General features: G+C 35.5%; 6 protein-coding genes, 1 non-coding gene and 1 pseudogene across 11 annotated transcripts; 4 read left to right on the forward strand and 4 right to left on the reverse strand.

The window, feature by feature from the left end:
* The first annotated feature begins 340 nt into the window (after nucleotides 1–340).
* Nucleotides 341–2,923, forward strand: LOC104759203 (pentatricopeptide repeat-containing protein At5g56310-like). Its single transcript, XM_019238852.2, has 2 exons — nucleotides 341–762; nucleotides 987–2,923. Exons 1-2 carry the CDS (start codon nucleotides 624–626, stop codon nucleotides 2,300–2,302), a joined length of 1,455 nt encoding a protein of 484 aa, XP_019094397.2. The 5' UTR covers nucleotides 341–623; the 3' UTR covers nucleotides 2,303–2,923.
* Nucleotides 2,924–3,983: 1,060 nt separating this feature from the next.
* On the forward strand, nucleotides 3,984–5,137 carry LOC104759204 (cytosolic sulfotransferase 9 pseudogene; annotated as a pseudogene).
* Nucleotides 5,138–6,621: 1,484 nt separating this feature from the next.
* Nucleotides 6,622–7,849, forward strand: LOC104755626 (cytosolic sulfotransferase 9-like). Its single transcript, XM_010478038.3, has one exon. It carries the CDS (start codon nucleotides 6,671–6,673, stop codon nucleotides 7,697–7,699), a length of 1,029 nt encoding a protein of 342 aa, XP_010476340.1. The 5' UTR covers nucleotides 6,622–6,670; the 3' UTR covers nucleotides 7,700–7,849.
* Nucleotides 7,850–8,043: 194 nt separating this feature from the next.
* On the reverse strand, nucleotides 8,044–10,765 carry LOC104755625 (glyceraldehyde-3-phosphate dehydrogenase GAPC2, cytosolic). Its single transcript, XM_010478037.3, has 11 exons — nucleotides 10,395–10,765; nucleotides 10,258–10,281; nucleotides 10,070–10,170; nucleotides 9,714–9,829; nucleotides 9,519–9,618; nucleotides 9,280–9,426; nucleotides 9,108–9,168; nucleotides 8,917–9,014; nucleotides 8,676–8,818; nucleotides 8,508–8,591; nucleotides 8,044–8,415 (listed from the first exon to the last, which is right to left on the reverse strand). Exons 1-11 carry the CDS (start codon nucleotides 10,396–10,398, stop codon nucleotides 8,283–8,285), a joined length of 1,011 nt encoding a protein of 336 aa, XP_010476339.1. The 5' UTR covers nucleotides 10,399–10,765; the 3' UTR covers nucleotides 8,044–8,282.
* Nucleotides 10,766–13,111: 2,346 nt separating this feature from the next.
* LOC104755627 (trihelix transcription factor GT-1) lies at nucleotides 13,112–15,731 on the reverse strand. Of its 3 annotated transcripts, none has more exons than XM_010478039.3 (5): nucleotides 14,971–15,731; nucleotides 14,682–14,720; nucleotides 14,175–14,306; nucleotides 13,687–13,917; nucleotides 13,112–13,586 (listed from the first exon to the last, which is right to left on the reverse strand). In XM_010478039.3, exons 1-5 carry the CDS (start codon nucleotides 15,593–15,595, stop codon nucleotides 13,387–13,389), a joined length of 1,227 nt encoding a protein of 408 aa, XP_010476341.2. In that variant the 5' UTR covers nucleotides 15,596–15,731; the 3' UTR covers nucleotides 13,112–13,386. The 3 variants fall into 3 exon arrangements, with proteins under 3 accessions (XP_010476341.2, XP_087352078.1, XP_010476342.2); XM_087495952.1 differs by having other exon boundaries at nucleotides 14,175–14,234; nucleotides 14,971–15,704; XM_010478040.2 differs by lacking the exon at nucleotides 14,175–14,306 and having other exon boundaries at nucleotides 14,971–15,704.
* A 938-nt stretch (nucleotides 15,732–16,669) lies between these two features.
* Nucleotides 16,670–19,342, forward strand: LOC104755629 (serine/threonine protein phosphatase 2A 57 kDa regulatory subunit B' theta isoform). 3 transcript variants are annotated; one of them, XM_010478041.3, is made up of 4 exons: nucleotides 16,670–16,938; nucleotides 17,232–18,462; nucleotides 18,699–19,009; nucleotides 19,127–19,342. In XM_010478041.3, the coding sequence occupies exons 2-4, from the start codon at nucleotides 17,302–17,304 to the stop codon at nucleotides 19,164–19,166; spliced, it is 1,512 nt and encodes a 503-aa protein (XP_010476343.1). In that variant the 5' UTR covers nucleotides 16,670–16,938; nucleotides 17,232–17,301; the 3' UTR covers nucleotides 19,167–19,342. The 3 variants fall into 3 exon arrangements, with proteins under 3 accessions (XP_010476343.1, XP_087352080.1, XP_087352079.1); XM_087495953.1 differs by lacking the exon at nucleotides 16,670–16,938 and adding an exon at nucleotides 16,999–17,142; XM_087495954.1 differs by having other exon boundaries at nucleotides 18,699–19,229.
* A 393-nt stretch (nucleotides 19,343–19,735) lies between these two features.
* Nucleotides 19,736–19,931, reverse strand: LOC147923351 (U2 spliceosomal RNA). The gene has a single exon (XR_015588028.1). It is a non-coding gene; the product is annotated as a U2 spliceosomal RNA (small nuclear RNA).
* A 945-nt stretch (nucleotides 19,932–20,876) lies between these two features.
* LOC104759205 (uncharacterized) lies at nucleotides 20,877–21,140 on the reverse strand. The gene has a single exon (XM_010482161.3). The coding sequence runs from the start codon at nucleotides 21,138–21,140 to the stop codon at nucleotides 20,904–20,906; it is 237 nt and encodes a 78-aa protein (XP_010480463.1). The 3' UTR covers nucleotides 20,877–20,903.
* Nucleotides 21,141–26,618: the final 5,478 nt, after the last annotated feature.

Below are 26,618 nucleotides of genomic sequence, written 5' to 3' on the forward strand. Positions count from 1 at the left end.
GGTATGTTTTAAAGTAACGTAATGCAATTTCATTGTTACTTTTCCTAAAAAATTTATGCTGCGTACACGAACGTAGTATTTATTAGCTATTCTTGCTTTATCAAAAAAATAAAAAAATAAAAAAATAAATTATTACTCCCTCTGTTTCAAAATATAGGATGTTTTAAGCAAAACACGCAGATTAAGAAGTCTTTACTTTTAACAAGTTCAAATCCTATATTATGAAACAAAAAACTTCTCCAAAACATCCTATATTTTGAAACGGAGGGAGTATTAGCTAATAATAAAACTGTATGTTTTTGTAATTGTCTAAACCTTCTAACTCTTTGAGAAGGTTTTGACTTTTTGTCTTCAAGTCCACTACTTTGTGAAATCTGATGATGATGATGAACTCATCAAGGTGCGCTAAATCGAAACAGTTCCATTGAAAGACTCATACTTTATTATTTTTCTCGTGATAGATCTGTAACGTTTGTTCCTAAAATATCAAAAAATTGCGAGGGTTGCTGTTGTTTCAGCTTTTAAATCACCAAAGAGGCTTTTGGAAGAGAAGCTTATCTCTTTCTTGGAGTCATGTAAAACCCAGAAACAGCTTCTTGAGGTTCAATCACAAACTTTAATTCATGGTTTACAGCATAACGATTACGTCGGTCCCAGAATCGTCGCCGCTTGTTGTCGAATCACGAAGATTGATTACGCACGCCAAGTGTTCGACGAAATCTCTCAACCGAATGTCTCAGTTTGGAACGCTATGTTTAATGGGTATGCGCAGAGAGATTTGTGCAACGAAGTTTTGTTCTTGTACAAGAGAATGAGAAGCTTCGATGTGATGCCCAATTGCTTTACTCTCCCTGTGGTTTTAAAAGCTTGCGTGATGGTTAAGGATCTTAGACAGGGAGAGGAGTTACAGTGCTTTTCGATTAAAACAGGGTTTAGGTCAAACGCTTATTTAGGAACTAAGTTGATTGAGATGTACTCGTGTGCAGGAGTGATAGCATTGGCGAATAAGGTGTTTTGTGAGATGGTTGAGAAAAATGTTGTTACTTGGACTTCGATGATCAATGGGTATCTTTTGAATAAGGACTTAGTCTCTGCTCGACGCTTTTTTGATTTGTCTCCTGAGAGAGACATTGTGTTGTGGAACACTATGGTATCTGGTTATATTGAAATGGGGAATGTCATGGAGGCTAGGAGTCTTTTTGATAGAATGCCTTGTAGGGATGTCATGTCATGGAACACAGTTTTAGAGGGTTATGCAAATATTGGAGATATGGAAGCGTGTGAAAGGGTTTTTGATGAAATGCCGGAGAGAAATGTGTTTTCTTGGAATGGTTTGATCAAGGGTTTGGCTCAAAATGGGCAGGTTTCTGAAGTGTTGGATTCTTTTAAGAGAATGGTAGATGAAGAGAATGTTGTCCCTAACGATGCGACATTGACTTTAGTCTTGTCAGCTTGTGCAAAGTTAGGAGCTCTTGATTTTGGGAAATGGGTACATCAGTATGGAGAGAGTCTTGGGTATAATAAGGTAGATGTTAATGTGAAGAATGCTTTGATTGATATGTATGCAAAATGTGGAGCTATAGAGATAGCTATGGAAGTCTTTAAAGGCATAAACAGAAGAGATTTGATAAGTTGGAATACCATGATCAATGGTTTAGCTGCACATGGACATGGAACTGAGGCCTTGGATTTATTCCATGAGATGAGAAACTGCGGAATTAGACCTGACAAGGTAACATTCGTCGGTGTTTTATGTGCCTGTAAACATATGGGTTTGGTTGAAGATGGCTTGGCTTATTTCAGTTCTATGTTTACTGATTTCTCAATCACGCCACAGATTGAGCATTGCGGTTGTGTAGTGGATTTACTATCTCGTGCTGGTTTTTTAACACAAGCTGTTGAGTTTATAAACAAAATGCCGGTAAAAGCAGATGCTGTTATATGGGCTACTCTACTTGGAGCTTCAAAGGTTTATAAGAAGGTGGAGATTGGTGAACTTGCTCTTGTAGAGTTGATCAAGCTTGAACCAAGAAACCCGGCTAATTTTGTGATGCTCTCAAACATTTATGGAGATCTAGGAAGATTTGACGATGCTGCTAGGCTAAAAGTTGCTATGAGAGACACCGGTTTTAAGAAAGAAGCAGGTGTTAGCTGGATTGAGACTGATGATGGTTTAGTCAAGTTTTATTCTTCGGGAGAAAAGCATCCTCGAACAAAGGAATTACAGAGGATTTTGAGTGAGCTGAAGAGCTTCAACATCCTTCTTGATGAAGAAGAAGAACTTCAAGATTATTTTATGTAATCTTATAGAAGCGTTTGTCAAGATTGGAGTTTTCAACCAAGTTTCACTATAACCTCCGAGGCTATTCTATACTCACATGCCATTGCATATACTGCAAAATGCAAGAGAGTCTCAAGAATTCTCCTTGCAAGGTTGTACCTATATAGGAACTTGAAAGACAGTGTTGGTGTCTGCTTGCTATTTTGAGTCCAATTATTATTACAACATTGAAGTGGAGAAAAGCACTCTCGAGAATGTGTTTGAGTCGTTTTGCAGCGGATTTTTCTACTTGGGACTTTTTAGGAGCAATGCCTTGAGGATGTGTTCTTTTCATAAGGTACGAGGAGATGGCAAAAGAGCCTTGTCCTCAGCTGAAGAAGCTTGCTGGAGTACTTGAGTTACCGCAAAAGAAGAAGAGAGCAAATTGGTAAGACGAGGTTTTATACTTTTGATCCTTTTGTAATCTGAGCTTAGGAGGTCAAAAAGATCATGAATGGAATGGTTCACAGGTATTATCACTTTTGTAGATATCTATTTTGGAGAGAACTATGTTGAGAAGGAGCCTTAAAGGTTTCTCCTTCTGCATTTTGATAACCACTTTTAGCTGAGATATATTGAATCAAAATTAATCCATTTCTTTCATTTCAATAATTGATAAGTTCGAGTCCAAATGGACTTTTAATTTCATAAAACATGACATGTGCCGGGTTAATAGCAGTTGCCAGTGAGGCTTCGAGTTGAAAGGAAAAGCCAAAAACAATGGTTTCAGTAAAGAACCTTTTTGTTGAAATTGCAAGAAACGTTAAGAGAAAGCAAGAAAAAAAAAACCCTACAAACTCACATGACTGATGAGCTTAAATTCGGTAAAAAGAAAACATATATAGGAATCATATATATATAAACGAAACTCTTTTGTGAACATTAATTCATAAGTGTAGTGTGTCTCTCCTTTTTTTATTCAGAAACGACCCAACTCACAAACTTTATCGATGCATATCTCTGGTGTCAACTTATATATAGAGGCCTTTGACATGTGAACGATAAGATATATCAACGGCACTCAGAACTGTAATTCCACTCGTTTTCGTTCCATGACACCAACTTGTCGCACAATGCAATCCTAGCCTTATAGCAGTTAGCATCGAATATATAACGTTTTCAATACATATTTTCATTGTATCCTATTTAGTTTATTTATTTATTTATTTATTTATTTTCTAAAAATTAAACAATTAAAAGCCATAAAAATGTGATCTCGGAATTGGGTAATTAATCATGCAGCCTCCCTTTAATTGTAATGTGTGGTTGTAAAAAAAAATAAAGATTCCGTGTTCGTAGAATCAAGATCCCCAAAAAGCTCAATTTAAAATGTAGAAGTAAGATCCCCAAAAAGCTCGAGTTTAAAAAATAATTTGTATAAATTATGGCAAATATACCTCTATTAGTAGTAAGAAAGCCTTTTATTATTAAGTGTTTGTTTTTCATTTTGATTTTGGGCAAAAATTAAACCAAGAACATGACTTACTAACTAAAAGAATGAAGAAAAGAAAAAAAACAATTCATGCATTCTCAACTACGTACCACGTTATTGCTGGAATACAGTAGGTCAACGAAATGTTTTTCTAATCAAAACTACAAGTGCGACTTTGCGATTGCAATATATCAAAATATACGAAGCAAAACAAAACAACAAAAACAAGAACAAAAAAAAAATAATAATGGATGAGAAAGATATTCCAATGAACTTGAGGGAAGAAGAAGAAACCAAAAGTTTGATCTCTTCACTTCCTTGGGAGATAAATTACCTTGGGAACAAGCTGTTCTAGTACGAAGGACATTGGTACTACGAAGACATTCTCTAATCCATCCCAAACCTCCACTCGGGTTTTAAGCCACAAGAAACCGATATAATTCTTGCTTCTTTCCCCAAATCAGGAACGACTTGGCTCAAGGCACTCACATTTGCACTCGTTCAACGATCAAAACACCCTTCGGACGATGATGATCATCCTCTGCTATCTCATAATCCTCATGAGCTAGTGCCGTATTTCGAGTATGATCTGTATCTCAAAAGCTCAAAACCGGACTTTACCAAGTTCTTATCGTCAGCATCATCTCCAAGATTGTTCTCAACTCACATGTCGTTACATGCGATTCAAGAACCCTTGAAGGAGTCTCCTTGCAAGATCGTGTACGTGTGCAGGAACGTGAAAGACGTGTTGGTGTCTCTTTGGCATTTCCTCAATGCCAACAAGGGAGTAGATTGGAGTGATTATAGCCAAAGCGAGAAGATCATTAGAGAGGAGGACTACTCTTTCGAGGCTATGTTTGAGTCATTCTGCAACGGAGTTACCCTATACGGTCCCTTTTGGGACCATGCCCTAAGCTATTGGTGAGCCAGTTTGGAAGATCCCAAGCATGTTCTTTTCATAATGTACGAGGAGTTGAAAGCGGAGCCTCGTACTCAGGTCAAGAGACTTGCAGAGTTCTTGGATTGTCCATTCACTAAAGAAGAGGAAGATAGCGGATCTGTAGACAAGATCTTGGAGCTTTGCTCTCTAAGTAAACTAAGCAATTTGGAGATCAACAAAACCGGAGCGTTGGATGGAGTTAATTTCAAAACTTATTTCCGTAAAGGAGAAGTTGGTGGCTGGAAGAGTTATATGACTCCTGATATGGAGCAAAAAATTGATATGATCATCGAGGAGAAACTCAAAGGTTCCGGTTTGAATTTCTAGAATTATGTGTGGTTTATGCATTAATAATAAAAAAAGTTACATTGTTACTTTGATGGTAATATTATGAATGGTGTGTATGTGGTTTTTGTTTCTTTTTTATAGTCAATAAAAATACCTTCAGAGGTTAACAGAAGATTAGTTGTAGCATTGTTCACGGGGATTCGAAATTTAACATGGTTTCCCCCGATTACAGAAGATTAATATTTGGACCTAAAAAACATCTAGTATCACTCCTGAGTTATCTAAAAAAAATTTAGTTTCAGGACAATGGTTAAATTTGTTTTCATATTTAGAAACGACCCAACTCACAATTAAACTTTATCGATGCATATCTCTTGAGTCTTTGACATGTGAACGATAAGATCAACGGCACGAGAACTGTGATCCCACTTGTTGTCGTACCATGACACCAAACTTCACAAACTTGTCGCTCAATGGCTCAATATGCACTCCTAGCCTTAGCATCAAATACATAACGTTTTGATCACTACTTATTTTAAACAATATTAGACAATTAAAAGCCACAAAATGTTATCTCCGAATTGGGTAATCAATCATGCAGTCTCCCTTTAATTTAATGTGTGGTTGTAAAAGAAAAAAAGGGGTCAGATCTTTATAACAATAAATTGTAAGACACGATCTCAATATTTATAAGACTCCATGTTCGTTTAGAGAAAAAGAAAAGATTCGTGTTGGTAGGTAAATTGTCCATCTTTACAAATAATATACAATGGACTATATTAATGTCTATACAGTATTTATTAGTGACATGATTGGTTGATATTTGTTAGAGAAGTCCAATATTTTATATAACATAATTATTTTGTTCTATACATATAATAAGATCAATTATACATCAATTACTTTAGTAAAAGAATAAATTTAGAGCATCTCCAACTCATCTGTATATTTGTCCGTCTAAATAGAGAAAAATATAGCAAACAATTTCTATTTTAAAGACAAATTTGCTCCAACCTACTTCCACTATAAAGTTTATCTATTTTAAAGATAAAAATAGAGAAATTCACCGAAAATGGTTTTACGTTTTTTTTTTGTGTTGTTGTTGTGCAACTACTATATTTATGTTTAGCACGAATAAAATAATCAACTAAAGTATTCCTTTAACAAAAAAAGACACTTGAATATAAGTTTGTATATCTTTAAATTATTTCACTGGATAATATTGATTTGATTTTCACATTTATGAATAATTTAGATATAGGATTTGATACATGGTTTTGTATACCCACTTTGAAGCTCATTTTTAAACAATTAACAGTTTGTACAGTGAAAAAAATAAGACTATATATATATATAAATATATATATTATAAGAAGATGATATTATATATATACATCTTCTTATATATATATAGATTATAAGAAGATGATGTTGATCCCCAAAAAGCTTTATTTTTCATTTTGGGCTAAAACCAAGAACACTTATTAAAAATCAAGAAAAAGAAAAAACAATTCATGCATTCTCAACTACAACGTTATTTTATATTTTATTCACGTTATTGCTTGCTGGAACTGGAATAATACATGCGGTAAGTCAACGAAATGTTTTTTTAAAAGCAAAACTGGAAGTGCGACTTTGTGGTTGCAATATATCAAAACATACCAAGCAACTGACAACAACAACAACAAAAATGGATGAGAAAGATGTTCCAATGAACTTGAGGGAAGAAGAAGAAGAAAACCTAAGTGAAGAAACCAAAACTTGGATCTCTTCACTTCCTTGGGAGATAGATTACCTTGGGAACAAGCTGTTCAAGTACGAAGGATACTGGTACTACGAAGACGTTCTCCAATCGATCCCAAATATCCAGTCGGGTTTTAAGCCACAAGAAACCGACATAATTGTTGCTTCTTTCCCCAAATCAGGCACGACTTGGCTCAAGGCACTCACATTTGCACTCGTTCAACGATCAAAACACCCTTCGGATGATGATCATCATCCTATGCTATCTCATAATCCTCATGAGCTAGTGCCGTATCTCGAGTATCTCAAAAGCTCAAAACCAGACTTGACCAAGTTCTTATCATTGTCATCATCTCCGAGAATGTTCTCAACTCACATGCCGTTGCATGCGATTCAAGAACCGTTGAAGGAGTCTCCTTGCAAGATCGTGTACGTGTGCAGGAACGTGAAAGACGTGTTGGTGTCTCTTTGGCATTTCTTCAATGCCAACAAGGGAGTACAATGGAACGATTTTAGCCAAACCGAGAAGATCATTCGAGAGGAGGATTACTCATTCGAGGCTATGTTTGAGTCATTCTGCAATGGAGTTACCGTATACGGTCCCTCTTGGGACCATGCACTGAGCTATTGGCGAGCCAGCTTGGAAGATCCCAAGCATGTTCTTTTCATGATGTACGAGGAGTTGAAAGCGGAGCCTCGTACTCAGGTCAAGAGACTTGCAGAGTTCTTGGATTGTCCATTCACTAAGGAAGAGGAAGATAGCGGATCTGTAGACAAGATCGTGGAACTTTGCTCTTTAAGTAAACTAAGCAGTTTGGAGATCAACAAATCGGGAGCGTTGGGTGGAGTAGATTTCAAGACTTATTTCCGTAAAGGAGAAGTCGGTGGCTGGAAGAGTTATATGACACCTGATATGGAGAACAAAATTGATATGATCATCGAGGAGAAACTCAAAGGTTCCGGTTTAAAATTCTAGAAATTATGTGTGGTTTATGCATTACTTGATAATAAAAAGTTACATTGTTATGGTTATATTGTTACTTTGATGGTAACGTTGAGTGATGTGTGTCTATGGTTTTTGTTTCTTTTTGATTTTCAATAAAAATACCTTCAGAGGTTAACAAAAGATTAGTTGCAGCGCTACTGGTTGAAATTGATTTCAACTTTTCATTGCTAAACTTAATTTGTTTGCTCTGTTACTCGCGTGATTTGACGATCAACAATAAATGGGACAAGAATATCGTATTTAGATGTGGATTAGGCGATTAGCCATGTTGAGATTGCAGTGCATGTGTGACTTGAGATAAATCAGGTAAACCATAGCTAAACTCAAACTAACATAATAACCAGAACAATAGTTTCAGTAAAGAAACTCATTTGGTTAAAAAGCAAAGAGAAAGCAAAAAGATGCTACAAACTCTCATGACTGCGCATGAAATCAGTGAAAAAGCATAGGAACATTAAAACGAAACTCTTTTGGACAAATCTAGATTGTTTTTTTCTCTTCCCATTTTTATTCAGAAACGACCCAAACACACAAACTCTTCTCTGGCGTCAACTTAGGCTTTTGACATGTGGACGATAAGGTCAACGACACGAGAACTGTAACCCCACTCGTTGTCGTACCATGACACCAACTTCACAAACTTGTCGCTCAATGCAATTCCTGCCTTGGCATCGAATATGCTTGACCTACACGCACAAACCAAATATTCAAATTTTGTCCTCTCGCCATTAATAAGATCCCAAAACTGTATCAATCTGTAGATGGATCTTTATTTTACCTGTTGTCACCGACAAAGTCAGTAGACACAACATCATCCTCAGTGTATCCCAAAATTCCCTTCATCTTGCCTTCAGATTCTTCCCTGAAAATATTTAACCAGAAACATAGCAAGTAGTTGAATATCTTCTATAATGTGGTCAAAAGAGTGAGAGTTAGTGGTTTTTACTTGATGGCCTTCTTGATTTCATCGTAAGTTGCAGCTTTCTCAAGTCTAACAGTGAGATCAACAACTGAGACATCAACGGTTGGAACACGGAAGGACATTCCAGTCAATTTTCCATTGAGGGATGGCAACACTTTTCCAACAGCCTAACAACAACCACAATACAAATTAGACTCAAAACAATTCCTCAGTAAAAATTAACAAAAACACTAACTCTACGTTAGAGCATGAGATGAAATTATACCTTGGCGGCACCAGTGCTGCTAGGAATAATGTTGAAGGAAGCAGCTCTTCCACCTCTCCAGTCCTTCATCGATGGACCATCAACAGTCTTTTGAGTAGCTGAATAGCCAAAATAAACAGTTATTATTGAGTCAAAGTTCAGTAAAAGGCGATACATATAATACCTAATGAAACAAATTATAATTTACATACCGGTGATAGAGTGGACAGTGGTCATGAGTCCCTCAACAATTCCAAACCTGTCGTTGATAACCTACACAAACCAAATTGCAAATTTCAATACACTGAGAGGGGAATTAACAATAAAAATTCTTAAGCCAGAACATATTTCACAAGTTCACAGAGTAAAGGAGAAAAAGCTGACCTTGGCAAGAGGAGCAAGGCAGTTAGTGGTGCAACTAGCGTTGGAAACAATGTCAAGATCAGACTTGTACTCATGCTCGTTGACACCAACAACGAACATGGGAGCATCTTTGCTTGGGGCAGAGATGACAACCTTCTTGGCACCACCCTGAATGAAATTGAACAATATGATGATTTCAGATCTCTATAAACGAGTGCTCGAATTTTCTATCATAAGATAAACAAAACCCGAAGACAAACCTTCAAGTGAGCAGCAGCCTTGTCCTTGTCAGTGAAGACACCAGTAGACTCAACAACAAAGTCAGCACCAGCCTCACCCCATGGGATATCCTCAGGGTTCCTTGAGAAAGAAAACATCACCAAATCAGAATTTCACAAGTCTCAGACACTGAAACAAACAGAGATATACAGGAATATAAAAAGATTTTAAGTTACCTGATGCCGAAAACAGTGACTGGCTTCTCACCAAAGAGAAGAGTTTTGTCATCCTTAACCTTAAGTTCATGGTGCTTCCACTGACCGTGAACACTGTCATACTTAAACATGTATGTCTGCAACAAATTCGATACCATTAGAAACATGTATGTCATCCTCGAACTTATCGAAACTAATTCACACAGATGAACGATACATCAAACCAGTTTTCAGATCTACCATGTATACTACTGGAAAATCAAATTTGATTCGACTGTCCAAATTCAAATAAATCTATAACCAGATCAAAACGATACTAACATCAATCCAGCTCGAACTAGCAGTATCTAAAGGGAAAGAGAGAGAAACAAACGAACCATGTACTCGGTGGTGATGAAGGGGTCGTTAACAGCAACGAGCTCAACATCATCCCTCTGAAGAACAACTCTCGCAACCAAACGACCGATTCTTCCGAAACCTTCACGAACGATCAAAAACTCAGATTCCACACAGATCCAAATCAAATAAACATATGTAAACACGATTAAGAAAAAAAAACACTCACCGTTGATTCCGATCTTAATCTTAGCTACAAAAAAAAACAAAAAAATCAAAATCACGATCAGATTCGAAAAAAGTATCAACGACGAAAACGATAAATCGAAGAGATAAACGCAGATCATCAAGGAGTGAGAAGCTCACCCATTACTGAAATTGAGATTGAGAGAGGTGTGTGTAGATGATGATGAGATCGAGAGAGAAAATAAGTGAGTGAGGGGGTTTGGGTTTGGTGAGGCTTTAGGGTTATTTATATAAAAGAGAAGATGAATAATATGATCGAGTGGCTGAGATTTTTTATCTTGGGGAAAAGGTTAGATAGAGATCAGATTCAGTATATATTTTTACAAGATTGCACTTTACTTTTTCCGTTATTTACCATTTTTTGCCACTGTTTTTACCCACCGTTTAGAGTAGGATTAGTAAGGGATTAAACACGGATTTGGGAAAACTAATGGCGCTTGCACTTCACGCGCAGGTTGTGGGAATATTCGAGGTTTATGCTCAGTTGCTATGGGCCGGGCCAGGCCTGGCTGATCTGAAAATATTCTTTTCCACAGCCAATGAACCTATGCCACGTATGCAAGCACGGCCAAATTAAATTACTCGTAATTAATTACTTTTGCTAAATTTTGTTAGTTTTGGACCCTACCAATTTTTTCTTTTTTTGGGTTAGTTTTGGTTTATTTGATAACCTTTTTGTAATGACACTTTATAATTCAACCATTGTTTTAGAATGACCAAGGTGAACATTTAACTTTTTAAACACTAGTGTATTTAAAGGTGTTTTGTTTTCATCAAAAGGCAATGCATATTACTATTTTATCTGAAGCTTCTTCTAGATGTCTTTATCAGAATACTTTTTTGCTTACTCTATCAAAATATTATAATTTCTTTCATACAACATAATATGGTGTTCAATATTTATCTAATCGATCGTGACTTGATACCAAGACACATAAATGCTCCACTTTGAGAGGTTTGGTAGGTCAGATGAATGTGACAGCAAAAGAAAAAAACATCAGACCTTATGTAACAGGTAGAGCCTAATAAAAATAGGTCATGACTCTTGGCTTTTGCCAAAAGTCTCCTTCTTCTCCTCCTCTTATTTTTTTTTCTCTCTTTTCTTTTCATTTCGTTTTGTGTTTGGTGAATGCATATAAAACTCCTTGTTTTGGTATTCATATGGATCTTTAATTCCATTAAATTAACTAGAATCTATCATAAACTGAAGTTTGTGATCTCCCTTATAATAACTCATGATCATATCCAAGAGTCCAACATTTATAATTGACCCGTCAAGTGTCAGTTACTCTTCCAATGATAAGTTGAATGATCTTCAAAATTTATTTGTAGTGGAATTTTCATATGTTATTCCTAAAATTCGCTATTATTATTGTCCGGATCGTATCCCTTTGAATTTTGAAGTGTCATGATTCACATATTCACAATGTTCTAAGCAATCGTAAAGAGAATAGAACCAAAATATATCATTATCAAAGTATATGTTAATAAAATTCGATTCTTAGAGAGAAAGATGTGTAATTATTGATGCAATGGAAATGGAAACCCAAAAATAATTATTGATGCTAACTTTAAAGAATGGAATCTTCTTATCCATGAATATCTGCTTATAACCAATGTTAGTCCACTTACGTAATGGTTTAGATCTTGATAAGTTGGTTTATTTATGCAAAAAATATTTCAGTTAACTCAGTTTAGATAATATATACTCTTTTACTTCTATGCTTGTGGTGTTTATACTGTCTTTAGACAATTGGATGTTTGTGGTGATTAAGCTATCTTGATTCTGTTTTCTACTCCCGAGGTTGAAGGGAGAAAAGTGATAGGGAGATCATGATTTGAAAATTCATAAAAAAACATTTTAACAGTTTCTTGTGGATTGGTTCTGGTTCAGGATCATCTGTTTCTTTCTTCTTAGCCCTTAGCTATTTCGTGCACATTAGCTAGTAATAAACATCAGATATAGTGCGACTTGTCAGATATATCGGGCTATATGGGATTTACCCATTTTCTCCCTCGACTTTCCAAATTGGAATCATATATCATTAATATTCATTTTTTTCTCTCTTTCTTTCATCCTTCCACTTATCTGCATACTTTTCGATTACCTTTCAGAACGTATAATCATATTTCTTTATTCTTTTTTTTTTATTCAGTTGCTACAATGATATGATCAATTTATCATATCTTGACTGATTTTTTTATCCAGATGATGTGAAGCAATGAGTTGCTTAGGTTATTTATTAATGCTATAGTTATTAGTTACTGTTATAGGTAAGTTCTTTTTTCTTATCGATAATATTTGTTCAAAGCTAGACGAGATACACTCTTCGGTTTGGGGTCATTTCATTGTATGTAAACCTAAAGCAATAGCATGATGAACCAAGAAATCTCCAGGACCTATTGTTAATGTGTTAGAGTATTCACCTTATAAAAAAACTCATAGTACTCTCACCGTGATACAATTGTTTGTACGCACTAAGCCAATAAGCAAAAACATGAGTGTTGTAACAGTAAAAAGGAAAAACCCTAAACCTTGTTGGAAAAAAAGAAACAACAGAACTCGTCGGAAAAAGGAAACTAAACAATCGAAACTTTCCTTTTTGTTATATAACGAACCTTTTCTGCTTATAAATACATGAACGTCCAGCATCACACAAATTATCTTTTCTTCGAATCGAAAACAAAGTTTCTTCGAATCACACATGATCTTTTCTCAGTAGTAGAAGTTTAGAAAGTTTCATAGTCTTTGCAGTTTTACAAGGTCGTCAAACACGTTTCTTAAAACGAACGACTAATGAAATGAAGAGTAACTGACAGACACCACACACTCGGTCTTGTCTGAATGACATGTGAATCCTTTATTCACTTTTCTTCTCCTATGTTCTGTTCTTACAAACGCAACAGACCATAAAAAAAGTCTTATTGGTCTGTACGGTAAATGCAAGTGGGTGTCATACATATTTGAACAAATACATTCTTTGTTCTCCTCAGTCGAGAGAAGGAGGAAATGTACACAAGGGAATGATCAGCTTATATTCACAGGGGACTGTTTTCTGATTTAGATAAACTGTAGATGAATTTGGAGAAGCAGTTCTGTGATCCCATACTCTCACCTCACTCCTCGGTACACGGCACCAGGTTGAAGATCATCCATGTTCTCTATGTTCCTAAAACCATCAACTTGCAGGCATGTCCATCCTCGTCGATTCAGAAAATCGCGGTAATCTTCTTCCGTGTAGAAGATTTTCTCTTCTGAATGGACTGGTAGCTGGTTGGATTCATCATAATGGCATACCCTAATGGCCAGTCCTGCAAGATGGGTTTTGCATATCGAGAATTCAGTAAACTGTATTCAGGGTCATAACACACACAATTCAAAAGATATTAATGGTGGTAAATTTGATCTTACCATCATCGAGATGGAGTAGATAGTTCCCTAAAGGCATGTCTCGGTCAAGACAGCGAACAATTTGATCTTCATCTTCTAACCAAAAAGCCCGCCGAGTTCTTAACCCAAAAGCAGCTCTGATTGCCTCTTTGATTGCTTCGGCGCTACCATCAACACCAATTCTTCTTGTATAGTCTCCAAATTTCACTGTTATGACCCTTCCACCAAAAGGCTGACTATGACCATCACCACCTGCTTATAAACATGAAACATAAAGATGCCTTCATCAGTATTAAAGAGACAGACAAAACCAATCAAACAGGGGAAGAACATAGGTTGTGAAGCAACCTCAAAATGAGAGTGATTTTGGTTCTCAAGAATTAGAAAACAATGATTCTTACACATGTCACACCATGAATGGAACATAATGTTCAAAAAGAAAAAATCTTTGGCCTTTTGGAAACTTAAACTTTTGAGACTCAAGTTATCTAAGCTTTTCTGAGACTTGCCATTTCCAGGATTCTCTCTCCAATTCCAAGGAGTAACTCCATTAGCCGCAACAGCATCAACTGCAGTGATTGCAAGTGGATGACCATCATGATCAAGACGCCTTTCAAGGTTTAAGGCTGGCCTGCCATTAGCTGGACCATAGATATAAACATTTATCAAAACACACACACACACACACACACACACACACACACACACATCCTCTAGAAACTAAGACAAAACCTTCTAACAGAGAGACCCACGACAGTCATGTTCACCTCTTTGTTTCAATTACAGAGAGAGAGATATCACAATTACAGATAAATTTCCCCTCGCAAATGAAACTCATTGTTTCCAGTCCCTAATGCTCAAGAAGCAAGTCAACACCTCTAGTATTGCTCACTCAAGGAGGACACTCACAACAAGTTATAAAAAGAACAATCTTCAAGAGGCAATGAACGAACAAATATCGCCTCTTTGTATACAGCAAGGTATAATGAACACACAAAAGTGATATAGATCAGTACCTTCAACAGATCCAAAAGAAATGCTCGTATCATCAAATCCTACAATGCAAAAGATAAAAGTCACTTACTACTTAAACAAAAGAAACAAAATCCACAAAACTAGATTCATTACCAAAACCATCATCTCCTTAAAACATTAATGCACTAAGAAAACCTACATTAAAATTCTTGTATCTTTTCAAATCTCAACCTAATCTACAGATACGAATCTCATCAACACAAACCCTAAATCACAAAGTTGAATTTCCTCAAAACCAAATCAAGAAACCTATTAATCCAAAGATTATACCTTTATCACTAAATTGCATAAAGGAATCAACTTTAGCAGTTGTAGTAGGTGGTGGTGTACTAGGGCTCTTATTAAACTGGGTCGTAACTGTAACTTTCTTGCTCCTCTCTCTAAGAATATCTTCAATCTCCTTGTAATAAGACATCTTAGCCGATCCATTACCTCTATCATGATACTTGGCTTTCTTAAACTCTTTCAATAGATTCCTCCACTTATCCGTACACATGGTCGGAGATCGATCAAAACCCTTTTCTCTCATCTTAGACGAAATCTGTTCCCATAGATGTTTATTGGATTTGGATGTATTGAATAAACCATCCATACCTCTACGGAACATGATTAAGCTACGGGTCTCGTCTTGAACCCATGTCTCTGCTCGTTTCTTCGGAGCTTTCACTTCGTGATCCTCACCACTGCTTTCTCCTAGGAGTATCTGTTGAGGCTGAGATTGGTTGAGATGATGATGGTTGTGATTTTGGTGATTGTTGTGGTGGTGAGGTTGTAGATCTGATACTGCTTCATTGGTGGTGACATCGATCATCATATCGCGTGTTGTGGCGGTTGAAGAATTGGGGTTATCGTCTTTGTAGTAATCAGTCGGACGAGACTTGTCGGAAATGAACATTGCTGTGTCTCCGGAGAGACAATTGGATATGTATGTTCCTTTGTTCCCACCACCGTCAACACACACAACCCCCGAACACAAATTGGTACTTGTGTGAGGAGAGCCAAATAGGCTTTTTTTACTTTATCTTAATTTTAGGTTTTTTATTTTATTTTTTTTTATTTAAAGATTTGGGTTTGGAAACTTATTCATAAATCATAACTAACAATTTGACCTTTTATATGATATTAAATGTAAAAAAACAAATATATAACGAGAAAATAACGATAAACTATATCAAAAAATTACAATAATTAGTAAGAGATAGTAATGAAAACTTACAAAACCAGTATTCAATTTACTGAAAGATAACATTATAAAAATATCGATTTATTTGTTACTGTTATAGTGATTGATAACTAATAAAAATGATGTCTTTAATTGATTATCATATTCCTAACACAAACTAGCTAGAAAATTTGTACTCATACCTATAAATTTTCGAAATAGCATAGCTCTTTCAGTAGAGAGTCCAAACTCCAAAGCAAGGGAATGAGATTTGATTACATCGTTAGGACACTTTTTACAATGTTCTATGACCAAAGGAGCACGGAGCACCCCCACTTCTTCCCATTAGTCCAATCCAATCCATCAGTAACTATAAAAACCAAAACATCAACATTCACTGATTCACATGACAAATCTTGGCAACTTGCTTCCTCATCAAAGGGGGAAAACAAAGTTACAAAAAAAAAAAAGGAATGAGATATACAAAAACTTTAACACATACTCTTTTTGAATTTTGAAACGAAAACAATGACAAAACTCTAAACCGAAATTAGAAAAACTCAACAACCAAACCGGAAACCAAAACAAATTGGACCAATTTTATTACATGACATCAAACTATGTCGTATAATAATAATGTTACGGTCGGCGATAAAGTATGGATTTTTCTTCTTCTAAAAAGCTTAATTTGAAGTATAATAATACACAAGTGAGAGGACCTGGCTGGCCAGACCAAACCCATTAATTAAAAAAATAAAAAAATAAAAAAATAAGGGAATAAAAACAATTAAAATAAAAAAATAAAATAGAATTTGAGAAAAAAAAGATTGATCAGCCATCGGAGAGAAGAAAGAAATGATAGATAACTGGATCACGAGAAGACACAAATCACAAAGAAGAAGAAAGAAAACAAAAATTAAAGAAGAAGAAGAAAGAACAACAACAATAACAATTTCGTATTGAAGCAAATCCATAAAGGTCTAATCTTTTTTATATTTGTATCTGAAGTCAGTCAATAAAACAACGAGGAGGTTTTGGAAGAGAGAACTTGAATGTGACTCTCTTTTTATTATTAGGTAAGTTTGTTGTTTTCTCAATTCATCGTTATATATCTCATGTTGACCTTTTCTTTTGCTACAATCGGTTTAATTTCTTGTTTTTGATCTATGGTTTGTAAATGTTAATGTTTCTAAAATTTGATTTTGGGGTTTTCAGATTTCGATTGTTTTCAGAGATTAGACTCTAAAGTGATGATTTTTTTGTTTTCCTTGGTTTCTAAAGTGAGTAAAGAAGACAAAAATATAATCTTTTTCTCTATTTCAGGTTCTTGATTTAACTATTTTGTGGATTATCTTGCTTTTGATTTCAGATGGAGTTGATGAGTTTGTTCTTCTAAGGGATTGTGTTTTTGTAATTTGGGAAGAACCATCTGAGTTAGTATGTGGAAACAGATTATAAGTAAGCTTCCTAAGAAGTCTTCTTCTAAGAACCATTCTTCATCTACTTCCAATGCTTCTACTTCCAAAGCTAGTGACAATGGAGCCGGGAAGTCAGGTAATTCTCACGCCAAGAACAACGCTCCTGCTGTTAAACCTGCTGCTGATTCTGGTTTTAAAGATGGGAATTCTAAAGGAAACGGTCCTTATGAAGCTTTGCCTAGTTTTAAAGATGTTCCAAATGCAGAGAAGCAGAGCTTGTGTCTGAGAAAACTCAACTTGTGCTGTCTAGTGTTTGATTTCTCGGATCCTACAAAGAACGTGAAGGAGAAAGAGATCAAACGTCAGACGTTGCTTGATCTTGTGGATTACGTTGCTTCTCCTAATGGGAAGTTTAGTGAAACTGTTATCCAAGAAGCTGTTAAAATGGTTTCTGTTAACATTTTCAGAACCTTGAATCCTCAACCGCGTGAGAATAAAGTTATTGATGCTTTGGATTTGGAAGAAGAGGAGCCTTCTATGGATCCTGCTTGGCCTCACTTGCAGCTTGTCTATGAGATTCTCCTCAGGCTTATTGCTTCACCTGAGACAGATACAAAGCTGGCTAAGAAGTACATCGACCAGTCTTTTGTCTCGAGGTTACTTGATTTATTTGACTCCGAGGATCCTAGAGAAAGAGATTGTCTCAAAACCGTTCTGCATCGCATCTATGGTAAGTTCATGGTTCATCGTCCTTTCATAAGGAAATCAATCAACAACATTTTCTATAGGTTTGTTTTCGAGACTGAGAAACACAATGGGATTGCTGAGTTCTTAGAGATTTTGGGAAGTATCATCAATGGATTTGCTCTGCCGCTTAAAGATGAGCATAAAGTGTTTCTGGTTCGAGCTTTGATACCTCTCCACAAACCGAAATGCTTACAAATGTATCATCAGCAGTTGTCTTATTGTATCACACAGTTTGTGGAAAAAGATTGCAAACTTGCTGATACAGTTATAAGGGGATTACTCAAGTCTTGGCCCGTCACAAATAGTTCCAAAGAAGTCATGTTTTTAAACGAGCTAGAGGAAGTATTAGAAGCAACTCAGCCACCTGAATTTCAAAGGTGTATGGTCCCATTGTTTCGCCAAGTTGCTCGGTGTTTGAACAGTCTCCATTTTCAGGTAATTGCTTAAAACGTTTCATATATATTTCGCATTGCATTTACAGTTTACTGATCCTGAGAAAGAGGAATGATAGGAACAGTTCTTCATAAGATTGAAACGTGTGATATTGGATAGCTTAAAAGCTTTGTGCTCATTGTCGAAGTTGTAGTGAAAGCTTGAGTCTTTATACAAGAAGCATAAAGAAAGAACAAGAAGGTTGAGTCTTTTTTTTTTTGTTCTTGATTTGCTTGCAGGTTGCAGAAAGAGCTTTGTTCTTATGGAACAACGATCATATCGAGAATCTGATAATGCAGAACCGTAAAGTTATACTACCTATCATATTCCCTGCATTGGAAAGAAACACTCAGAAGCATTGGAACCAAGCTGTTCATAGCTTAACGCTGAACGTGCAGAAGATATTTAATGACGTCGATGCAGACTTGTTTAAGGAATGTCTTGGTAAGTTTAGAGAAGATGAATCAAAAGAAGCTGAAATTGGAGCAAAACGTGAGGCGACATGGAAACGGTTGGAAGAAATTGGGGATCAAAAGCAAAAGAGTTCATTGTAAGATGTTTTTTTTTTAGTTGTAGAAAGAGAGGTTTTTTGTTCTGTATTTTTCTCGTTTTTACTACATTGGCACATTTGGTTTGTTTTTTATTTTATTTTTTGTTTTCTCTCCAGAAACATTAGTGAGAAGAAGTTTCAGATTCGTCTTCTTTGAAGATATTGCGAAGATGTAAGATCGTTTTTTTTTCTTTACTTTTGGTTTTCTTGTTTGTTAAAAGCTTTGCTAATGGGTTAGATCACAACGGCCCTGTTCGTTTGTTAATCGCAGCGATGGTAATAACTATGTAACATGGTAATAAAGCTAGTCATAAGAAATGTTACGGTTCAAAATACATGAAAGAGAGTAATTAAGCAAGGTTATATACATGAGATATTAAACTCTTGAAATAAGGAACACCTCTATAAAAAAGATGACTTCACCATAACGATGTGTGAGTAGGATCTCCTTATACTTCAATATCGCCACCGGTGTGCATGGCCGAGTCACATGCTTTCGGGTCCAAGTAGAATAAACCCTTCCAGATGCAGACCATGATGAAGACAAGATCGAAGATCTATAGTATAAATCTTTATCCATGTCTCTTCTGATGATGATAATTGCAAGCTCCAAATCTCTTGGATCATTGTACGGCGATTTCGGTTGTGTTTGTTTGGTGATTGCTTACTGGTTTGCATTTGTTAAGATAAACCAGTTTGTGTTAAAAAAGTTGGACTCGTGTTTTGGTGAGGTGTGCCAGGCCTTCGCAGTAGTGCAAGACGAAAGCGACACGTGAGAGTCCAATCAGCAAGCTGACATGGCGAACTCTCCCCCATAAAAAATAGAGTTAATATCGTGTGAGCCGATGGCCCACATATCAGATATTAAACTGATAAGAACAGATACTACACTTGATCTTAGCCAAAAGGCCGAGAAAGGTATGATTTAAACGATCCCTCCTGAACTGTATTTATATCTCTCGTGTGAGAGCGAGCGAATCCAGAACTATCGATGTGGGACTTTGGAAAACAACTCAAATTTAGTGTAATCGAGTATTTAAATTTCCGGCCCAAATTTAATTATTGAGAATTAGCCCAGTTACTGAAGCAAAATATAATCAATCACTCAATACTTGAATAAGATATAATTGTATAGTTAGATATTCATAACAAAATAACAAAATTTTAGTTACTTTATAGTTTGAGTAGAAGTAGTTTTGGTATTTCAGAGTCAACTCAGAGTTAGTTTATAGATTGAGTAGACTGTAGAACGATGACTCCATCCTCGAAACACGAAAATCTTATTATTGAAACCAATAAAAAAATATTGCTAAAAGATAACAAAACACTTTTTATCTCAAAAATATTGGGATAAAATCTAAATTTGGTTGTGTTATGGCAACATGTTTTATCCCAAATTTTATGTTCAATATTGAATTTATCTGTAACTTTAAACATTACGTACACTCTCTACACTATGAGTTTAACTTAGCACCGCTAAAACATAACTTACCAAAAAAGTTGAACTGGATCGAATCGAGAAAATCTTACCAAGCTAAACTGGATAATTAAGCATATCCGGATGGATTATTTTTGTATACATATTTAGACCAAACCCGATACTAAACCGAAAACAGGAGTATTATATTCAAAATATCCAAAAACTCAATGAATACTTGAAATATCCAAAAAGTAATAATCGTGATATGTAAACATAAATTCAAAAATATTAGTTTTGTTTATATGCAAAAGAACCAAAATATTCAAATAGTGTTAGTCATATTTATTGAACCTAAACAATCTGTTCGCAAAAAACTGAACCAAAATTCATTAAAACTAAAAGAACAATTTTAAGTTGTAATGGATAGTTGGGGAAAAAATATTAAACACTTAAACTCGAACGCTTTGGTGGTTTTCACGGCGAGAAGCAGTGGAACACAAAACTCTCATAAACACATGCACCACCGGTGACGAGAAACTCATTATCCGGCCGAGATGCCGACATCCGAGGATTACTACTAGTACTATATCTCTTATCCGGTTTCTTGCTTGAACCAGAGCCTAACATCATGTTTTTGCCGGCAGTGGAGGCAGCTTTTTTCTCCATTCTCCGGCGGTTGACATATTCTTCCGATATAAAGACATCATCCATTGGTTTGTAGAAAACGATTCAAGAAGAAGTAGAAGAAAACCTTTGCGGGTGTTTTTAGGGGATTATAAAGATTATGAAACAAGTGTTTTCTTTCTTTTTGAACCTTAGAGCTTGTTATTAGTAGTGGATCATTGTAAAATCAAAATTAAACAAGATTAATCTTAGAAAACATGTCAAGTTGTTTTAAAGGTTTTTCATCTATATATAAAGAGTTGTTATTAGTGGTGGATCATTGTGAAATCAAAATTAAACAAGATTAAATCAACTATGGATAAACAATTCACGAGTGATACAAAATTACTTGCGGCTGCAGCCAAATTTACGAGAGAGAACACACATGAGATAGCAAAGGCAACGGGGATGGAGGAAAGCGAGGTTCAGAGACGTCTTCACCACCTGCTCGACTCCAAGAAACCCGAACCACCAGATCAGGAGGACAAGCCGGAAGGAAGCAAGCGAAAATATGCACGTTCAGGGCCCAAGAAGCGGATTCATGGGAGAATTTATGAGAGCTCCTGAGTGAATATCATGCATGGGAGAATTTGAGTAAGAAGATAAGAAGATGAGAGAATTTGAGTAAGAAGATGCAAAGGAAAGAGATGGGACGAGAGTTAGTGGAGACGTATTTAGGGTTGCTTCTAGTTACAATTAGGAAAGAAAACTTGAAATTTAATTAATCTAAGAATAGTAAAAAAAAAATATAACCTTGCTTGCTAGTCACTGTTGATTCAAAATTTAATTTCACACGCTATTGGTTTACACGTGTTTCTTGATTCAGTTAAAATTAAGGCTGAAGGTTGTTAACTAATTATGACATTTATATCTTTCTTAGACTTTAAGATGTTTCTGACTCTCTTTTTTATGATATGATCTATAAAAAGAGTGTATACAATTGACAAAAAGAGTAAGCAAATGACAGTAATCAATTATTTAATTTAATGTATGAGATTTGAGCCTATAATAATTTCTTATCTTTTTTTTGTTATTGGTTATTATTTCCACCTATATTCTTATGTTTTCCTTATGATTTACTTATTTTTATCTTATTATTTACTCTTCTTTTTTTTTTTTAACTCCAAATCATAACTTTATTAATATGAACCAAAGATTGTAATGTTAAACATAAGGATATAGATACAAACAAATATTTATGTAAAGAAAAAGCAAAAAAGTTTAGGCGCCGCAATCCGAAAAATATGCTTAGTTGCTCTCGTTTTATCCGTCAATCTTTTGTGACTTTCTAGCTTGGGAAACATCTGTTTTTTGTCGATGTACCATCTTTTACGCTTTCGAAAGGCAAAGTCTGCGATCCATCCGTTACATCGCATAACCTTCAGATTTGATCGAAACTCTCTTGTACAAAGAGATATCATTGATCTTAGTTATACTTAAAACCCATTTTCGTTGATGTGGTATAAACCATCTTATGATTTTCCTAGTTGTGGCCTCCAAATCCTCCTTAACATATTGCTTCCATGGTGGTTTCTCCGTTGGTCGACGATTAGTTAATCTTCGGTACGCCAATGGTAAATCATACTGACGCCCGGGAACAATCACATAACTAACTTCAAATGTTAGTTTGAACAAACTCACGGCCATAGAGAAATCGCCGGACATGGAGAAATAGCGGTTGATATGAAACCGCCGATAACCAGATTTGCATTCCAACAATAACAGGAACCAACATAAAAGGAGAGTGGTGGTTGACAACAGTGAAGCCAGCGGCACAACATTACCGCATGGAAAGTGGTCGGGTCGTTGCAGTGACAGAGAAGCAGTGAGGAAAAGCAATGACAGAGATGGTGGCTTGGGAAACATCATGACGTAAACCAAATTGTCTCCGTCGTCTTCACTCGTCACTTCTTTTGAAACATAAACGACACAGATTGTGAGTAAAAGAGTAACTGAATAACTATTTAGATATTAGTAAGTAGAAGAGTACAACCGACGTCGGAGCCGACGCCGGTCGATCGGAGAAGACACAGAAGAAACGGTTTTGTTTGATCGCACAAATAATCACCTCAGAGAGAAACGGTTTGTGTTTTGATGTCATACCTCTTTTATTATTTACTCTTCTTTATAATAGAAAATATTGTTAAATAAATTTAAGAATGGTACGTTAATGTAATATTTTAGATTCATTCATATTTAACAAACTTGGTTCTCGCAACACTGTCATCTTTAACTCTTATTTTCTTGTATAATATATATATATATATATATATATATATATATATATATATATATGTTAATATTGTCGCAACACTGACAAAAAAAATTTGAACACACAAAACTCACTTTAGAATTTGGATAGATAATTTGGTCAGAATTCAAAATATTTCAACTAATTGTGGCAAACATTTCAGTTATTATTGCAAACGAAAGAAACTCCAAATTTTAATTAGCTTATCACACAAAGATAATTTGAAGTAAAACATTACCAACACACATAGCTAAAACACAAGAATCTCTCATGATTCCCACTTGGTTCTAGATCGCAACATTGATTCATAACATATAAAACGCACTCCCTATAGATAGCATAACTATGTAACATGATAGTAGAGCTCTTAAAATGTTACGGTTCAAATTATATGAAAGAGAGTAATTAAGCAAGGTTTTAGATATGAGATACTAAACTCTGGAAATAAGGAACACCTCTATAAAATAGATGATTGTACATTAGAGAGTACGAATTTGTTTGTGGATCATACTTCACCAGACCTTCACCATAACGATGTGTGAGTAGGATCTCCTTGTTCTTCAATATCGCCACCGGTGTGCATGGCCGAATCACATGCTTTCGGGTCCAAGTAGAATAAACCCTTCCAGATACAGACCATGATGAAGAACAAGATCGAAGATCTATAGTATAAATCTTTATCCATGTCTCTTCTGATGATGATAATTGCAAGCTCCAAATCTCTTGGATCATTGTACGGCGCTTTCTCTTGGACATGCACAGACGATTATCCAAAATGCACAGGTCGATATGGTCTGGATGTGAACGAGAAGCTGGATTACTAGGAAGCAATCGAAAAGTTTCAGTTTGAAGATCAAAAACTATAACTTTGGTCTCGCCATTGTATCGTTCTGTGAGCCAATAAACTGATCCGTTCGTGGACACTGGTGATTGGTCGTCAAATATCCTGTAAGTTGGCGTGCAATCCAAGTATCTCCAAGCGTTTGCCCTAAAATCGAAGACCTCGCACTCGGTAAATCTTTCGCTCAACCTCCCGGCGTCAGAATTGTATAGCCACACCAATTTATAATCACACATTGTGGCCTTTGCGAACGCTAGTCTAGGGGTAGGCATATTGTGTATGATAGCTAGTTTCCCGAGTGTATGTTGCCTACTTGCCTTTTGCTTAAATATATGAAACCTAGGTTGAGGAAGTTGTCGGAACCACTTTGTGGTCGGGTTGAGTACGTATATGGATTCTCCCCACTTATCATAGACACAAACAAGACCATTGCAGCTTCGCGAAATTTCGATTAGATGTGGTTGAGTGATGTAGAGAAGATTGAAGACTCGAAGAGAAGCAGATTCCAAGCACAATGTCTTCAACACATGATAGTGTTCATGTTTGGAGACGAATAGGAACTTTGGATGATGATTTTTGGATTGTTCGACGAGCCTCAAGTGTTTCTCCGTGAAATATCGAGATTCAATAGTTGTTCTCCATTGTTTTGATACGACCTTGAATCGAGCGTTTGATTCGACCGGAAGCCTCAAGAGGATTTCTTCTAGGACGTCGTATGGTAGTACTCCATGATCGTTATTATATTTTCTTCTTTTTCCCTCTCTGTGTGATGATGATGATGCAATCACTCTCTTCTCTTTCTCCATTCTCGATTTCTTGTTTTACGGATGTCTCTGAATAGATTGCCTTCATCTTGATATATATATATATTTCCATTAACAACTGAAATAAATTAATATCTAAATATATTAATAAATACATAACATTATTAGTAGATTTTATTCAACATATGTCAAATAGATTTAGACTTTGTTATTCCCATTGTATCCACGTCATATTTTTTACTGTTAATTTTCAGCTATTTAAATAGAATGAAATAACTAAAATATATTGTTAGATCTAGTTACAATTAGGAAAGAAAACTTGAAATTTAGTTAATATAGGGAATTTTGCCACAAATACCACATTTTAATTAAAAATTTTCTCCAATGCCACATTTACAAAACATTTTAGAAAATGCCACAATCTAGCTTTATGGCATGGTGTTAATTGACTACTTTACCTTCTGCGTGCGCAACATGGATGTTTCTTTGGCGGGAAACTCATGTGTGTTTGTCCGGCGATCGTACGATATATGAAAGTAAATGTTAGGTTTTTTGCGTGAAAATAGAATTTGAGAAACCACAACAATCCAAAGAAAACAAAAGTGATTGAAACCAGATGTTATATAAGCTACAACATGATACTTACTTGTTTGAAGATTTTAACCATTGATCACTTTGACAAAAATATAAAAATAATAATTCAATGTAAAAACCATATATAATATTTTCTGAGTATTCACTTTTCCTAAACAAATTTTTTAATAAACATTATTGACCCCATTTTCTAATTATTATTATTATTATTTTTTTTGTAAAATCTAAAAACACAAAAGCAAAATAATCTAAGAATAGTAAAACTAAAAACACTAGTTCCTATTGATCATGAGATGACGTTTGGCTATGACTACAATATTTGCCGTCCCTGTTGACTATGTTGGTTGGAGAACAATGAAGAACCATTCTCTCAGCGTTGTGTGAACTATGTCAGAGAACGCGACGCCGATAGAGATATACAGTTTCTTTGGGTATGTGGATGGGAGCCTGGGGTTGATTACATTGAGAAATTCAAGGTCTTCAACACATTTTTGAGACTGGCTGTTTCTCAAGGATTGACAGCCTTCCAGGCTGGGACGATAGCTTCTTGCAAATGTGACCACATGAAATTCAATTTGCAAAACATGGTGGATGGTGTTACAAAAGATGACATGTTTTTTGAAAGTGTGGAAAGCCATTTACAAGAGCTCCTGATATCATGGGAGAATTTGAGTAAGAAGATAAGAAGATGGGAGAATTTGAGTAAGAAGATAACACTCATGCAAGCCTGGAGAATTTGAGTAAGAAGATAACACTCATGCAAGCCTGAGAAAATGGGCATGGATTAGTAAATACATAATTACCAGTAACTTTTTTTGTTCAGTTTAATTTTTTTAACATTTGTTAAATAGAATTAGACTTTGTATTCCCATTGCACATAATTTTTAGTTATAATTTTCAATAATATAAATTTATAATTAAATAACTAAAATCTATAGTTAAATTAATGCAGGTCATTCATAGCAATTTTTTTTTATCTAAATAAGCCCATGCCCATGCATAACAAATTCCTAGTCACTATTGATTCAAAATTTAATTTCACACGCTATTGGTTTACACACGTGTTTCTAGATTCA

Source organism: Camelina sativa, chromosome 17, assembly GCF_030686135.1.
Source record: "Camelina sativa cultivar CO46 ecotype springtype chromosome 17, ASM3068613v1".
Taxonomy (NCBI): Eukaryota; Viridiplantae; Streptophyta; class Magnoliopsida; order Brassicales; family Brassicaceae; genus Camelina; species Camelina sativa.

Coding starts and splice junctions, on each gene's coding strand:
- LOC104755626 (XM_010478038.3), top strand. CDS start 6,671: ATGGATGAGAAAGATGTTCCAATGAACTTGAGGGAAGAAGAAGAAGAA.
- LOC104759203 (XM_019238852.2), top strand. CDS start 624: ATGGTTTACAGCATAACGATTACGTCGGTCCCAGAATCGTCGCCGCTT. Junction 763..986: donor TGGAACGCTATGTTTAATGG/GTATGCGCAGAG, acceptor ACTCGTGTGCAG/GAGTGATAGCATTGGCGAAT.
- LOC104759205 (XM_010482161.3), bottom strand. CDS start 21,140: ATGGATGATGTCTTTATATCGGAAGAATATGTCAACCGCCGGAGAATG.
- LOC104755625 (XM_010478037.3), bottom strand. Junction 9,830..10,069: donor TCATCACCACCGAGTACATG/GTTCGTTTGTTT, acceptor AATTTGTTGCAG/ACATACATGTTTAAGTATGA. Junction 8,592..8,675: donor GAAATCAAGAAGGCCATCAA/GTAAAAACCACT, acceptor AAATATTTTCAG/GGAAGAATCTGAAGGCAAGA.
- LOC104755629 (XM_010478041.3), top strand. CDS start 17,302: ATGTGGAAACAGATTATAAGTAAGCTTCCTAAGAAGTCTTCTTCTAAG. Junction 18,463..18,698: donor TGAACAGTCTCCATTTTCAG/GTAATTGCTTAA, acceptor ATTTGCTTGCAG/GTTGCAGAAAGAGCTTTGTT. Junction 19,010..19,126: donor CAAAAGCAAAAGAGTTCATT/GTAAGATGTTTT, acceptor TTTTCTCTCCAG/AAACATTAGTGAGAAGAAGT.
- LOC104755627 (XM_010478039.3), bottom strand. CDS start 15,595: ATGTTCATTTCCGACAAGTCTCGTCCGACTGATTACTACAAAGACGAT. Junction 14,307..14,681: donor TTCTTTTGGATCTGTTGAAG/GTACTGATCTAT, acceptor TCTATGGTCCAG/CTAATGGCAGGCCAGCCTTA. Junction 13,587..13,686: donor TCTACTCCATCTCGATGATG/GTAAGATCAAAT, acceptor CCCATCTTGCAG/GACTGGCCATTAGGGTATGC.